At 37.9% G+C, this 15,774-nt stretch overlaps 1 protein-coding gene across 1 annotated transcript in view; it reads right to left on the bottom strand.

Moving 5' to 3' along the window:
- sik2.S (salt inducible kinase 2 S homeolog) overlaps positions 1-15,774 on the bottom strand; it is a 102,369-nt gene that overhangs the window by 26,023 nt on the left and 60,572 nt on the right. The window contains exons 5-6 of the mRNA XM_018227743.2: positions 9,165-9,289; positions 6,780-6,903 (exon numbers count right to left, since the gene is read on the bottom strand). Of these exons, the coding sequence (XP_018083232.1) occupies positions 6,780-6,903; positions 9,165-9,289 (249 nt within the window). The remainder of the gene's footprint in view (positions 1-6,779; positions 6,904-9,164; positions 9,290-15,774) is intronic.

Raw genomic sequence — 15,774 nt, 5'->3', positions numbered from 1 at the left:
AGCTGGTCAAGTTTCCCTAGTCTTTAAAAATATAAATCATCATGTGCCAAGTCTCTCTTTGGTCCCAACTTGATGGAGGGGGTGGTTGGTACCAGAAGAGCCTGAGGTGAAGGTAGGCCTCAGTAGGAGAAGGTGAAGGACAATCTGTTATAGCTTGCTGTAGGAGTGAGAGGCATGATCAGGGTAGTAGTAGAACAACTAGAGGCTCCACAGGGAAGACCAGAAGGGTTAGAACCCTGTGTTGTCAACTGCCAATATAGGGACTGAAGTAATGCACCACTGTGAACATCTGATAACACTGGTTCACCTATAACTATTAAGCAAACTAACTATAAGCAAAAAGCCATATTTTTACTCTGCTGTGTATGCACTGGCCCAGGGCAAGAGGAGAGAAGAAGCAGAATAAGGTAGTGACATGGTGCGTGTACAGAAGTACCCAGGGCCGATGCATTTTTAAGCAAACTTAAGCAGCAGCTTGGGTATCATGTATACTACTGGAACCACTGTAAGAGTATTCTTCAGTGAGAATTCTGCACCAGTCCTTCTGTTGTTATCTAACATAGGAAGATTCATTTTGCATGCTGATATTACACATCAAAAAAGAAATAGACATAGTGCTTCTTAGGTGTTAAGCAACATAAAAATAACGTTGGAAGAACAGAAGGCATTAGAACAGAGAATAGGTAGGCTTCTCACTGACTGAAGGATGCATCAACTGGGCTGCTAACTTTGGAGATCTGGGAAAAAGCACTCTTTTTGAATACTGTTGCTTTAAGAATCCATCCCCTGTTGTTGCTGGGTTACAGCTCCCAGCAATGAGAATAGGTTGAAGTATGCAGGGAGTTGAAGTCCAGCAACACTTGGTTAATTATCATTAAGCAGACATATTTACATCTCCTGTGCTGAAGACAAAAATGTTCTCTATTGCCCCTCCACTATTTCCTTTGTGAAGTTTCTCTTTTCCACACACATGTATTAATAGCTTCATATAAAACCAGATTTTTCTCTCATCTTTGTGGCTTTCACATTTTTTTTTTTAAATTGTATTTGTCAACAAGAACGTACATTGCATCTAGATATACTTTTCCGAGGAATAAGCTATAAACTGTAACATTCAAATTATTTAACTTTTTTAATTTTCTGCTTAGAAACTTTGTGTTAAACCTTCCTAACCAACCAGCTAAGGATAGAGAGGGTTTATAAATAGATAGACAAATGGGACTACAAAAACGCTTGAAATCATGAACTAAGTGGCTCAAGAATATAAATCTTATCAACATTATGAGGAATTCACTTAATTGGGAAGCATGGTTAAGGAAGATCGTGAAATATCTAGGGACCTCTTACTTAACTGTTTTCTTTACGTCACAGGTTTTAGCTTGGGGCCTTGGTTACCACTACAAAGACTCTGTAGAAAGATCATAACTTTGCTTCCACCATTAATCCCCTGACTCCTGCTCTTGGCGAAAAGGCTTGTTTTTAATATCAGACAGCAAAAAATGAGAAAATATGGGCAGGTCAGTCATGCCTCAGACGCCAGGGCTGCAACTTCTGGTCACGATATAAAAGTATCAGAACAAATGATTATACTTCAGATGATGCTGCTTAAGGAGATTTCTAGATCACGGTTTATCCAACTGGAGCTGTAACTTATACTGGAGACATTCTCAGTTTTTCCAGTGTTATGTGCCCTTGTGTTTAAGAGCTTATCTGATAATAGGAACAAGCCTTAACTATGCCCCAAGCTGATTTACCTAACAGAGTCACAAAAGAATTAGAAGATTTTGAACCTTAACACCACCAAATGCTTTTTAACGGATTTTATATAACCATATAAATAGACAAAATTGCTTATCCTCTCAAGCCTTATAATGTAACTAATGCCCCTAACAGAGATCATGCTTAAAAATATATTTATGCACAGGGCTCCTGTACCAGCATAGAAGTACAGTAGCCCACTGGTATCGTAGATTCAGGCCTCCACAAGGCCTCTGACATCTGGATAAAATCTGCCCCACATGTTGCAAAAAGGCAGATCACTTTTTCCTTCATCTATGATGAACATGTGCACCATGTGTGCCCCACTTCCGAAGTGCTCTACTGTCCACTATAATTAACTGAAGCCAGGCCAGTCATAAGAGGTTGAGGGGCCAGGGGAAAACTCTCCAGTGTCCGTTCTAATGCTTATAGGAGAGTTAATAAGGTGACAATTCAGCACACATAATGGAGCCCTTCTTTCCTTCTCAAGCACAGGGCAACTGGATCTATTCTCCACCCCCAAAGGATGGCTGAAGCTCCACCATGAGATAGGAGGAGCTCCAGGGCAGAAAGGGTTTTGTGACTTAATGGCCAATTTCATATTCTGTCTTCCTGGAATTTTTGGTGCCCAAAATTACTTTGATGTGGTTCTATTTATTATATTCTAATGATGCCAGTGCTTATTATCATGGTGAGAATTTGTTGGTACACATTTATCCACAATTTTAATGAAAGAAAATGAGACTAGGAAACAGGAGTAAATTGTACCATAACAATTCAGCTTTGAGTTACTGATGTTATTTCAATTCTGAATGTTTCATTGTTCAATTCAAGATGACCTGCACATCTCATAACAGTGTCGGACTCACCCACCGGCATACCAGGAAAACTCCCGGTGGGCCCAGGTGTTAGTGGGACCTCATTCTGCTAAACATTTAGCCTATTTCATGGCTATTCTCTATTTCTATGAGAACAAAGAGGCTAAATAGATGGAATAATTGCTTATAGTATAAAGAAAACAAACTAGGCGAATAGAGGTTGATTGAGGAGATGAAGAATATTAGTACTGAGAGTGGGCTCCTGGTCTAAGGTTTTATGGTGGGCCCTTGGTCTAAGGTTTTTGGGTGGGCCCCTGGTGTCCCAGTCCGACACTGTCTCAATGATCTGGGGGTGTAGTTTTGGTACTTCCAGACCCCACTGTGGCCAAATTTGTATATCTATATTATTTGTTTAAAATCATGAAAACAATTTTGCTTTACCACTATCAAAATAAATTCACAGTGTATTCCCCAACACCAAAGATAATCGATTCTCTTGTCCCAACAATCACCCACATCTAACTGCTGAGTGTGTGAACACCTCATCTAGCTTCTAATTATACTGGGCCGAACAAGTATTACTAATGCACAGTCTTCTTGGGAAACATGTTTTCTCAGCCTCAATGAGAACACTGCTTGCTATATTAATAGGTCTAGCAAGTTAATACGCCTTTTGGAGAAGATGGTAAATATACTGTATATATAAATAATTTGTTAAATAAGTAAGATACACAAGAGCATAAACATCTTCAAGCATATCCCTATAAATTATTCTTGCTAATTTTAGCTTTTTTAATACTTGGCAACTATATATTTCTAACTAGAGCCCAAAACAACCATAAATAAAAACAAAAAAACAGAAAAGTTCCACGGTCCTTTAATGACACCAGTACTACCTTTTCTATAGCTACAAAGCTCTGCAAAAAATTGCCTTGTTGAGGTATAATGAGAGCCCCCATCACACATAGCCCAATATTTAGAAAAGTGTAGCAGAAAGTCATAGAGCAGTACAGTATAGCAAAGCAGCAGAGCTCACGGGCACCAGCTTCCGATCCTCTTCTTCCATTCAGCTATTTACAGAGTGTTACGGTGCATTTACCAAACAGCTCCAACTGTGTTGGCGGTCCTTTCGCCAGCGTATCTGAAGATACAGAAGATGGTGCACATGAGCTCCGCTGTGCTACTCTGCATGGAGAGGTCTGTGCGAAGTTCTGCTAAACTTTTTTAAATATTGGACTATGCGGGGAGGAAGCAGGGAGGAGGGGCGAATGGGGGCTATTAGATAGGGACTCTCTTTAGGAGGAGGATTTAGTGCTCCTTTAAATATTTGCTGGAAATAACTAAGCTGGGCTTAATGAACAAGTATAAGAAACATATATTTTACTGAACCCTATGGAATGCACTGACCATATTACATATTCATAAACATATGTCCTTAACCTCACTGTGCGAATTCAGACAAACATAAATTTACTTAAAACAATTCACTTATGATTTAGGTTAAGCTGACATATTTTCACAAATGGTCTATTACTATTGTTGGAAAGAAAGATGATCAGTTTTAGACATCAAGACATGCATAAGAATGACAATGAATGGTTTACTCGTTACGCTGCTAAAGAATTCTAATAAGTGGCAGTTTAAGTTATGAAGTTCACCTGAACAATCCTGTACACAAACCATTTTTCTTCAGTGTACAGAATACATATATCAGGGGGACACTTGCATTCAACAAAATTGCAGTTTAGCTCAATACGAACTAAGGAGCAATTAGCTGTCAACCTAATGGCACTGTTAACAAATGTGACAATTCATGTGGTTACTTACAGTATGTCCACAAATCTCTTTTCAAGCCTCTAATAAGAGGTAAAACCTTAAGAGTCTGTATAGTTCTTCGAAGGAAAGAATAAATGAATGCTCAGCTTTGCAGAATAATAATGTAACCCTATGTTCACAATCCAAGTTTTCTATCACCATCACCAAACCAACTGTTGCCTTTTAACGTCACAAACATTTTTAATTAAATAGAACTGGGCTATTACCTAAACGTTTTAGAACATTGTATTTGATTGTCTTATCTTAAATCCCGACTGCAATGTTTTATTAAAAGGCAGAAGCAGACAGAGAACAGGAATTTGGCCAAATGGAAACTGAGTTTAATATGCACAAAAGTCTCTGTAAAGCAGATGTTTGAAAGTCAAGGTTGCAGATAAAGTCACAGGCAAGTGGTAAGGCAGAATATGAACTTTTCAGAACTTTAGCTAGTTATACTTTTCCTAGGGGCTGAGCAGATTAACACTGGGAGACTAATATGGCCTTGGTGTATTAGTGCCTACGTAGCTGGAGATTTTCTGCATTCACACAATGCCACTTTGTAGCAGAGTGATATTCCCAGCACTAATCTCAGTTCTCAGTATCGGGATTGTTTATAAATAAATGCTCATTAAACATTTAGGCAGTTGGTAAGTGAGCAAAAGAGTAGCTGAAGAAGATGGGAGTGAAATTAAACACTTCAGAAAAGCCCAGAGCCATAGTCTGTGGTTCAGGGAAACTTCAGCTGCAATTAATTACCATGGGAAAAAAAAATCAAACTAAATAGCACAAATAGTTATGGGTTCAAGACCCAGTTTCAGCAGCAAAGTCCATGATTGTAACTGTATTGTGTTTGTTTTTTAGGGATGCACCGAATCCAGGATTCGGCCTTTTTCAGCAGGATTCGGATTCGGCCAAATCCTTCTGCCCGGCCGAACCGAATCCTAATTTGCATATGCAAATTAGGGGCAGGGAGGGAAATTGTGTGACTTTTTGTCAGAAAACAAGGAAGTAAAAAATGTTTTCCCCTTCCCACCCCTAATTTGCATATGCAAATTAGGGTTCGGATTCGGTTCGGTATTCGGCTGAATCCTTCGTGAAGGATTCGGGGGTTCGGCCGAATCCAAAAAAGTGGATTCGGTGCATCCCTAGTTTGTTTACATTAATATAATTACCTGTCCTGCATAGACAGCTATTAATTCTGCATTACTGTGTCTAGAATTCGCAATCTTGACTACCAAAATGCATTTGAAAAACTGAAAGGAGAAATTAAAGCGATGGAAAAATGTGCAAGAAAGAAAAGGAGAGGGAAAGACATGCTGTATCAGTATAGCATGGGCAGCATAGCAAAAAAGGCTGGCAGGGTGGATGTATAAAAACAGTCTTTGTGGTTGAAGAGGCATAGGAGACAACACAATATCAGAGAGAGGTAACACTTCTTCCTATTGATTAATTGTATTAAAGGGTTGGATCACTTTTAAGTTAACTTTTAGTGTGTTCTAGAATGGTCATTTGGTCCTCATTATTTATTTATTTGTTATACTTTTTGAATTATTGTCCTTCTTCTTCTGACTCCTTCCAGCTTTCAAATAGGGGTCACTGACCCCATCTGAAAAACAAATGCTCTATAAGTCTAAAATAATATTGTTAATGCTACTTGTTATTACTCATTTTTTATATTCAGGGACTTTCCTTTCCATCAGTGCATGGTTGCTAGGATAATTTGGACCCTAGCAACCAGACTGCTGAAATTGCTAAGTAACTCAAAATCCAAAAATTGAAAAATGAACATCAATTACCATTGTCTCAGAATATAACTCTCTGCATCACACTTGGTTAACTCAAATGTAAACATACCATTTAACAACCATTTAACAACCCATTTAACAAAAAACAAAACAAATAAAGTAGGAGGTTACTCAGAAATCAGCATGTTTATATGAACTGTAGTAGTGTTTCTGAAGCAATGAGATCAGTTTTAATAGTGCAAGGCAACAGTGATGTTTTCATTACCATACTTCAAAACAGCCTATTTTTTGCTGTTACTGTTCCTTTAAGAACAATAGTGTCTAACATGTGCTTAGATCTATTGCACCAAGCAATTTCTTAATCAGTTGAACAAGAAAAACTCAAGTGTGTCTTTACAACGCACATTCTCTTGGATAAGAAATGGAAAAGAAACTTTCTTTTAAAATCACAATAACTCATAATAATAACTGGCATGTAAAAACTGCAAACACTCACTAAAAAAAGAAAATATAGCTTGACTAGCCATCAATTCGTATATGATGTAGAAAAAAGAAGCAACCTCTGGAACTGAACTTTGCTGGAAGGTTCTACAATAGATAAAGAGTTGGAGAATACCTAGGATCTAAGGAAATCATACTCTACCTTCAGACATAAAATAAGGAATCCGGAATCTCCCTTCTAGAACTCTCTGTCTCAGGATAGGCAGCGTAAGTCCATCAAAAGGTAACGCACCACACACCAAGACATACAGCACAACCCCCATGCTCTGCAAAAAAAAATATGTTCCATAATGTATAATGTGCATTTAAGGAGAAAGAACTGGTTATTTCAGTGAAGGACTGTCAATATTAGGCTTTCTGCAGTTTCTGCAGGAATTATTTTACATCTCAAGCCTGCTAGCTAAAAATACTAGAACATAAAAATATTTAACCTAATATAAAACTGGACACTCTTGTCCAGCAGTATAGAGAAATTTAACTTTCTGTGTCCATCTTCTCTTGCCTCAATTAACAACTGGCTGCACCATACATACTGTATGAGCGTTACCTTGCTTGGCATGACAATTCATAAATGTTAAAAGTACTCAGGGTACAATTATTTTCTCTCTCAAATTTAGACAAAGGGTTGGAGGAAGAAACAGACCATTCTACAGTTTCATTGTTTAGTAGAATTACTATAAAAAACAGTTTATTTCTGTATCTTTTCAAATGACCGTATAGACACCATAAAACTAGGTGAGCACAGCGCCCCCCCCATACTAAGATAAAGAGAAGACTTAAAGGAACAGTGCCCTGCACTGGCAAAACTGTTTTTCTTTGCTTCTGCTTCAGAAACACAACTCTAGTTTAAATAAACAAGCTACTGTGTAGCCATGGGGGCAGCCATTCAGGCACAGGAGTCACAGAAGATAACAGAAACATTCTGAAGAATCCCATTATATACTACAGAGCATATCTGTTATCTGCTGTGTATCCTGTGCCTTTTATCCTTTTCAGCTTTGAATAGCTGCCCCCATGACTCCAGAGCAGCTTGTTTATATAAACCATAATAGAGGTTCTGAAGCAAATACACCAGTTTAATCAGTGCAGCACAATAGTAAATTATATATTAATTACTTTAAAATACACTCATTTTTGGGTGTTACTATTCCTGCAGATTCTCTGCAGGCAGATAATTGCACGTGGATTTTGGTGCAAAGTTCAAAACATTGCATTTTGGTGCTAAAATCAGCCACGTCTGCCTGTACCCGTGTGGATTAGTGATGTGTGGGTCCCAACTTCCGGGTTCCTTTTATAGACCCGCCCTGCCGAGGACGTCACAAAAGGGGCGGGGGCAAGAGGCACAAGTCTATAAGAGCTCAACCCGGAAGTGGGAAGCCGGCATTTGGAAGGTTGCAGGCAGGGAGAGCAGTCAGAAGAGCTCAACACGCGACCCGGAAAGGAGTGTGCGAAGTCTGCCGGAACCTGCCCGACCCACGATTAAACCCGCGGGTATCGGGCCGGCCCGCACGTCACTAATGTGGATACAATGCTTCTGGGTGGAGGCAGAGCAGGAGAAGAAGAGCAGAGGGTTATCAGCCTGTGGAGTAACCCAGGCCAAGATCAGACATCGTCTGGCCCTAGCTTTACAGTTAACATCTAAACTAAGAACAAACTACTGTAAAAAAAAGTCAACAAAGAAACAAAGTGGTCTTCGAATGTGACTGTATACATCATACTAAAAAGGTTAACTGCCACTTAACCACACATGGGGTTATGAAGTATTAAGCAAAGGGGCCTATTTATCATGCTGTGTAAAACATTGGAGGAAAGTTTTAGTTTTTAAATGATTTGCCTTCTTCTTCTGACTCTTTTCAGCTTTCAAATGGGGATGATGGTATTCCTGCCCTCTTCCCACTCATATTCCAGTCTTCCAGTTATCCAAATCAATGCATAGTTGGTAATTAGGACCCTAGCAACCAGACTGCAGAAATTGCAAACTAGAGAGCTGCTGAATAAAAAGCTAAAAAATGTAAAAAAAAAAATGTAATGAAAAACCAATTGCCAAATGTCTCAGAATATCAAGCTAAAAGTTAATTAAATGGTAAACAACCCCTTTTAAAATAACTTATAGTATGATGTTGCGATTGATATTCTGAGACAATTTGGTAATTGGTTTTCACCTTTATCTTCTGTCTTTTTACAATCATATAACTTTTTGTTTAGCTTCTCTCCAGTTTGGGATATTAGCAGTGATCTCATTGCTAGGGTCCAAATGATTCTAGCAATCAGGAAGCGATTTGAATGAGAAACTGGAATAAGAATAGACGAGGGCCGAAAATGTAAGAAAAGTAATACAAAGCAGGCAAATAATTCAAAAACTATAAGAAATAAAAAATGAGGAACAACTGAAAAGTTGATAAGAACAAGTTTAACATATAAAAGTTCAATTTAACTTCCCCTCAAATGTCTTTTATTAAGGAGAAAAGAGATGTGACAAAAAAGAATAATAATTTCTGTGAAAAAAAAAATACTATAATAAAAATACCCATATATCCAGCTGTGGTCCCTCGTATTGCTGACCCTCAAAGACTTCTGGGGCTGCGTAAGGTGGACTTCCGCACCACGTGGCCAGAGGTTCTCCAGTCTTGTAAAAGTTGCCAAACCCAAAATCTATTAGGAAAAAATATACATATATTGTATTAGAATATATGTAATAAGTGGACATACATACAATATTTATAAGAAAAAAAAAATGTTATGCTTGTTAGACTCAATGTCCTCTCGACAAGCCATGATAATGGTGAAAGGGCTGTTGAGGTTCATCCCCATGATGCGTATATTTCTCAGGTGCTATAGAAGCAGAACATGAAAAAATGGTATGCAGGGAGGCAAATACATTTCTAGATGCTTACCAAGAGATGCGCTTTGAAAGATTTTGTTGGCAGAACAAACAGAGCTTGCTTTTGTTTTTTGCGGAAAGCAAAGTATATTTTACTGCTTATCATTTACATAGTGCTCTCTACTGTAATTATTTAATTTGTTATTGCTTGCCACTTTTACATTCACTGGATTAAGTGGATTTTCCTCCCCATGATTTATTTTATAATTTGGAGAAAGAGCTATTAATGGTTTGGTGAAATGGGGCTGGTTTTATATATATATATATATATATATATATATATATATATATATATATATATATATATATATATATATATATATATATATATATATATATATATATATATATATATATATATATATATATATATTTAAATTAGTTCATTTTCCAACTAATCGTCAGAATATACATGCATGTAGTATAATTTAGGTTAATGGTGGGCATTACATACATACACAGTTGTTTGCACTGGGATTCTAAAGTTACTATCCATTCATTGCAATGGTACAGTTTTACTAAACAGACTATTAACTGCAATGAGATACACCACACACTATATAGGATCCTTTTATAATACAAATAATTAAGTGCAAGGAGATACTACTCTAACACATCCCTATCAATACCACACATCACTTATTAATACCATTTATCTCTGATATCTGCAGTACTGAAGAGGTGTGTTGCCATTCTAGTCACAGCAATGAAAAGTGTGTGCATTTATTTAAACCTGTCTTGTTCATATAAAATAAACTTGTGTGTATTTTATTCTCTATATACAATGTATTCTCTGTAACACAGTCATTCTATGTTTTAACAAAACAAAACTTTCATCGTTTGTATTTACCGTATATACTCGAGTATAAGCCGACCCGAGTATAAGCCGAGGTACCTAATTTTACCTACGAAAACTGGGAAAACTTATTGAATCTAGTATAAGCCTAGACACAACTACAGCCCCGTCTCCCAGCAGCGCACATTCTGCCAAAGCGACCCCCCCAGCGATCAACCGGACTTCTTTGCAAAGTTGATGGTGACAGAGAATTGCCAAACGGATTACTGTGTGCATTGTCCCACTGTCCCACTACCATGTGCAGAGGGCGCTGTTTGATATTGCCATCACTGTTAATCCTTCATATAACCAACAGAGGGCACTGTGTGATATTGCAGTCACTGTTATTCTTTCATATAACCAACAGAGGGCACTGTGTGATATTGCAGTCACTGTTATTCTTCCATATAACCAACAGATGGTGCTGTGTGATATTGCAGTCACTGTTAATCTTTCATATAACCAACAGAGGGCGCTGTGTGATATGCAGTCACTGTTATTCTTTAATATAACCAACAGAGGGTGCTGTGTGATATTGCCATCACTGTTAATTCTTCATATAACCAAAAGAGGGCGCTGTGTGATATTGCAGTCACTGTTATTCTTTAATAGAACCAACAGAGGGTGCTGTGTGATATTGCCATCACTGTTTTTCTTTCATATAACCAACAGATGGCGCTGTGTGATATTGCAGTCACTGTTATTCTTTCATATAACTAACAGAGGACACACTGTTATTCTTTGATAAAACCAACAGATGGCGCTGTGTGATATTGCAGTCACTGTTTATCTTTCATATAACCAACAGAGGGCGCACTGTTATTCTTTCGTATAACCAACAGAGGGTGCTGTGTGATATTGCAGTCACTGTTAATCCTTCATATAACCAACAGATGGCGCTGTGTGATATTGCAGTCACTGTTGTTCTTTCATATAACCAACAGAGGGCGCACTGTTATTCTTTCATATAACTAACAGAGGGCATTGTGGGATATCGCAGTCTCTCCCCAAGTGTACTGTTGGTATAGGAATGATTAAAAGTGACTGCAATCTTAGCTACTCGGGTCGGGTACCACTGACCCGAGTATAAGCAGAGATAGACTTTTTCAGCACATTTTGGATGCTGAAAAACTCGGCTTATACTCGGGTATATACGGTACTTTATTTTCCAGTACACACACTGTACAACATATTGGCATCTTCTGCAAGTAGAAAATGATCCATTACAACTTTAGCAATCATGATTACTCTGTTGCAGTAAATTATCTGCATATGTACATCCATGTATTTTACACATACAAAACATATCTTGTCCTCCAAAGCAATAAAGGGTCAGTATAATAGATGGACCTATGCACCTAGCATGAGGAAGTACATTGTATTGTGTGCGTTGTTAAAGGGAAACCATTGCGATTTCAAAACAAAAAACAGCAACAACAAAAAACCCCCACAAAACTGTACAGGATGTTTTATAATTCTTTCTCACAAATTAATTATTTTAATTATAGTTTTTAGTACAAGTTAATTGTGTTTAGGGATACACCAAACCCTGCTAATCCTCTTCTCTGGATTTGGCCAAATACCAAACAGAATGCTCCATGCACCTGGAAATGCTTTCAGCCAGGCTCTTGCATTAGGGCAAATCCTGCTAAAAAGGCTTGGATCCACAACAAAACATTGGATTTGGTACATCCATAATTATGACACCTTGTCAACCTAATTTATCCCCTACTGCAAGCTACTCAGCCGTGCGTTTTGTCAATAGTGCATTGGAAATTGCTGGCTCATGCTGGAATTTACCATTTGAAGAAGGTCAAATTTGTCAGAAAAAAGTCAGAAGAGTCAATAATTAAAAAAAAAACTATAAAAAAAGAATACAAAATGAAGACCGAATTTAAAGGAGAATTTAAATACCTGCACAGAATTCAGAGCAACCACTGAACCAATAAGGATTCTTTAAAAGTATTCGGTTTTAATTGTATTTTGCTGCTTTTTAATCAGCATTACAAAGCAGTGTGGAAGGGCAGAAGACATGCTGATAATTGTTCTGCTAATAGTGAATAACAGTGCATGGAGACTGTGTGTGACTAGGGCAAGCCTACTGAAGGCAGCTGTGTTGTTGTGGACTGATCTGGGCTGCTGACTGAAATGTGTGAGTCTAGGACACATTTCAGTCAGTCTAGGATAGTCTGGATTGCTCAGAGCCATGTGAATGCCATGTGGCCTAGAAGCAAGCATATGTCCGTGTAGTTAATATCCACCCAGTTTAGTATTGCTTCTGTATGCCAACCTCAATCTAAAGAGGATAAAAATACTGAATTAATAAAGGCAGAATGGTGCAGTCCATTTAAATCAGTCCATCCAACATGTACAAGTGCAGAACAGTAACTGATCAACCCTCTCAGCTATTAGAGGCTGGTGGCCAGCTTTCCTTGGTCAATAGTACAACCACTGAGAAGAGGCCAGACACAGAACTAAATCTGCTCAGCATTGAGTCCAGGTTGAGATTGATTTTTCACACAAACTGTTCAACTGTCTGGGTGTGCAAATTGATTTTTGATGTCTGAAAGAAAAGCTCTCTGGCTTTACATGAAATGGGATCAGTTACCTGGAAACCCTTAATCCACAAACCTACAAAATATGGAAAGGATGTTTCCCATAGGCTCCATTTTATCCAAATAATCCAATTTCCCCCCCTTTTTCTCTGGAATACTAAAACAAAACATTGTACTTGATCCCACCTAAGATGTAATTAATCCATGTTGGAAGCAAAACCAGCCTATTATTTAATGTTGTTTTTTTCCCTTCTATTAACTTATTTTGTACTTTACATATTATAATTAATACTCTGTTTTCTGTAATTAAGAAAAGCCATGTAGTGTTCTGGTCTGGAAGGTCTTGTATGTTTTCTTTGAGTGACACATCGGGTAGCACCGCCTACTTGCTTCCCATTGGTCATTTTTATTTTAAATACCGTGTATGTATTGTTCAATGTTCAGCCTATGAGTAAGTGTCCTTGGTAGACACAAAACGCGTCAGGCCTGGCTCTTAATTATGGAAAATAAAATGTAAGCTCTTTTAACCCTTTTTCAATCTGACGCTGGCTTTACTACTTTGTGGGTCCAGGCTTGTGCCAGCCTCTTTTGAAGTTTTCTAATGTTTAAAGACGCCTTATCCGGGAAAGCCCGAGGTCCAGAGCATTCTGGATAACAGGTCCCATACCTGAATATGCATGAAAACACCTACTGCACAGAAGATTTTTTATATTTTAAATTGCTTCTGTTGGTGTATTTGTATGAATAAACAGGGAACGAAGCCTAGCAACTAAAATTCTGGGCACCAGCCTGGGTGGCAGGTCCCACTCAAGTAGACAGTAAAAAAAGTTTGAAAATTACTGCATTATATTTTGGCCCTGCAGTACAATTTGTGATGTATCTGTGCATTAATGTACAGAGAACAGGAGCACGAGATCATCTGGAGCTGCGCACAATAACAATGAAACAAGAGAACGGAGAAAATGTTTCTGCTGGAGTTCAGTTTAAAAAACAAAACAAAACAAAAAAAACACCCACAGATATATATATTATTTTATAATAACAGAGAAGGTGGAAAAAAATAAAAAAAGTAAAAAAAAAGAATTGCTTCTTATAAACAGGCTCTATAAATTGCATTACCATGTGTCACAGTTTTCTGGATAACAGGTTTCCCAATCATAGATCCAAGACCCATATCTGCTTTTTGACTATACGTCTTAAATTTTTTTTTATTCTTCTGAGCTTTTTTCTTATGTTACTAATTTTGGTTTTTCTTGTGCTGCATTTCTGTGGGATATTGAAGGTTACTAGACAAGGCAAACTCTACCAATGTTAAGTCGAAGCAACCATTCAGTGGTTTGATTTTATTTTTCCAACTCCATTAGATCAGTAAAAGTATTTAGCCAGATTAACCTTCACGGTTTTCCTCAATGGTCCTATAGTATTAGAGAACACGGATATCCAGGTGCATTTTCCTTATGCATGTGAAAATATTGCATTATATGAATAATATACTGCTCATGCAAATTTTGTATATGCCACTTAGTATACAGCGGTTCCATGATTGCATGCCACCCTCAGGGGTCCCCAGCAAGGTTTGAAGGCCAGTTAGGGTTAGAGTTGGGGAGAATGCCTATTCGAGGTTCTAAATAATTCTGAAATTAGGAATGAAATAAGGTTTCATATATGTGGAATTCTGTTATAAGCTACCAAGAACTCTCATCAGATCTTGAATCTCAATGGAAAGCCTGAACTAAATATTTCTGAAAACTACTGCCCTGAGCCCTGCCTATATTTACTAAAACGAAAAAGTGATCATTTGTTACATACGATCCAAAGCATCTTCCACTGCACCTACATATGTTTGCTTTACACTGTGTGCTGTGTGATTTCCAGGGGCTGAATTATCATCCAACTGACTGCTTCCTCCATTACGTAGATTACATAACAAGAATCAGTAATAGCTGGGGTTAGGGAGCGGCTATGCAGAAAACAGAGTTCCAGTGATTCGGATAGAATGCTGTTGCCAGTCTTAATATAATGAAAAATAAGAGAAAAGGACACCAAATAAAGGAACGTGCTACAAATTACATTTTGGGATAGAGATTTGCGTCACTTTTTTATTAAACGGGTTATCTTACATTCTGTTCATGACAGTTTTTATGCTCTTTTTACCATTTAAAAAATATGAACCAGCCAGCTCCATTATAAGCAAATTATCTATTTTTTTTAAAAAAGGATTCCCCTTTTCTCTGTAATAATAAAACAGTACCTTGTACTTGGTCCAAAATAAGATATAATTAATCCTTATTGGAAGCAAAACCAGCCTATTGGGTTTATTTAATGTTTACATGATTTTCTAGTAGACCCTAAGGCAGGGGTCCCCAACCTCTCTCATCTTTGAGCAACATTCAGATGTAAAAAGAGTTGGGGAGCAACACAAGCATGTTGGGGTGAAAAATAAGGGCTGTGATTGGCTATTGATGGCCCCTATGTGGACTGGTAGGCTACGGGAGGCTCTGTTTAGCAGTACATCTGGTTTTGATACAACCAAAACTTGCCTCCAAGCCAGGAATTTAAAAATAAGCACTGCTTTGAGGCCACTGGGAGCAACATCCAAGGGGTTGGGGAGCAACATGTTGCTCACAAGCTACTGGTTGGGGATCACTGCCCTAAGGTATAAAGATCCAAATAAGGGAAAGATACGTAATTCAGGAAAACCCCAGGTCCTAAGAATTCTGGATAACAGGTCCCATACCTGTATTACTATGGAAGAAAACACAGAAGGACATAAAGAAAAAGAAACTGTACTGAACATTTTACTACCCGTATACCTTTGTGAAAATCATATTTCATGGTTGAAAAATGTAATCATCTAAAGGGCAGT

Source organism: Xenopus laevis, chromosome 7S (assembly GCF_017654675.1).
Source record: "Xenopus laevis strain J_2021 chromosome 7S, Xenopus_laevis_v10.1, whole genome shotgun sequence".
NCBI lineage: Eukaryota > Metazoa > Chordata > Amphibia > Anura > Pipidae > Xenopus > Xenopus laevis.
The sequence above is the reverse complement of the archived record's forward strand: the minus strand, read 5'-3'. Positions and strand labels throughout refer to the sequence as shown.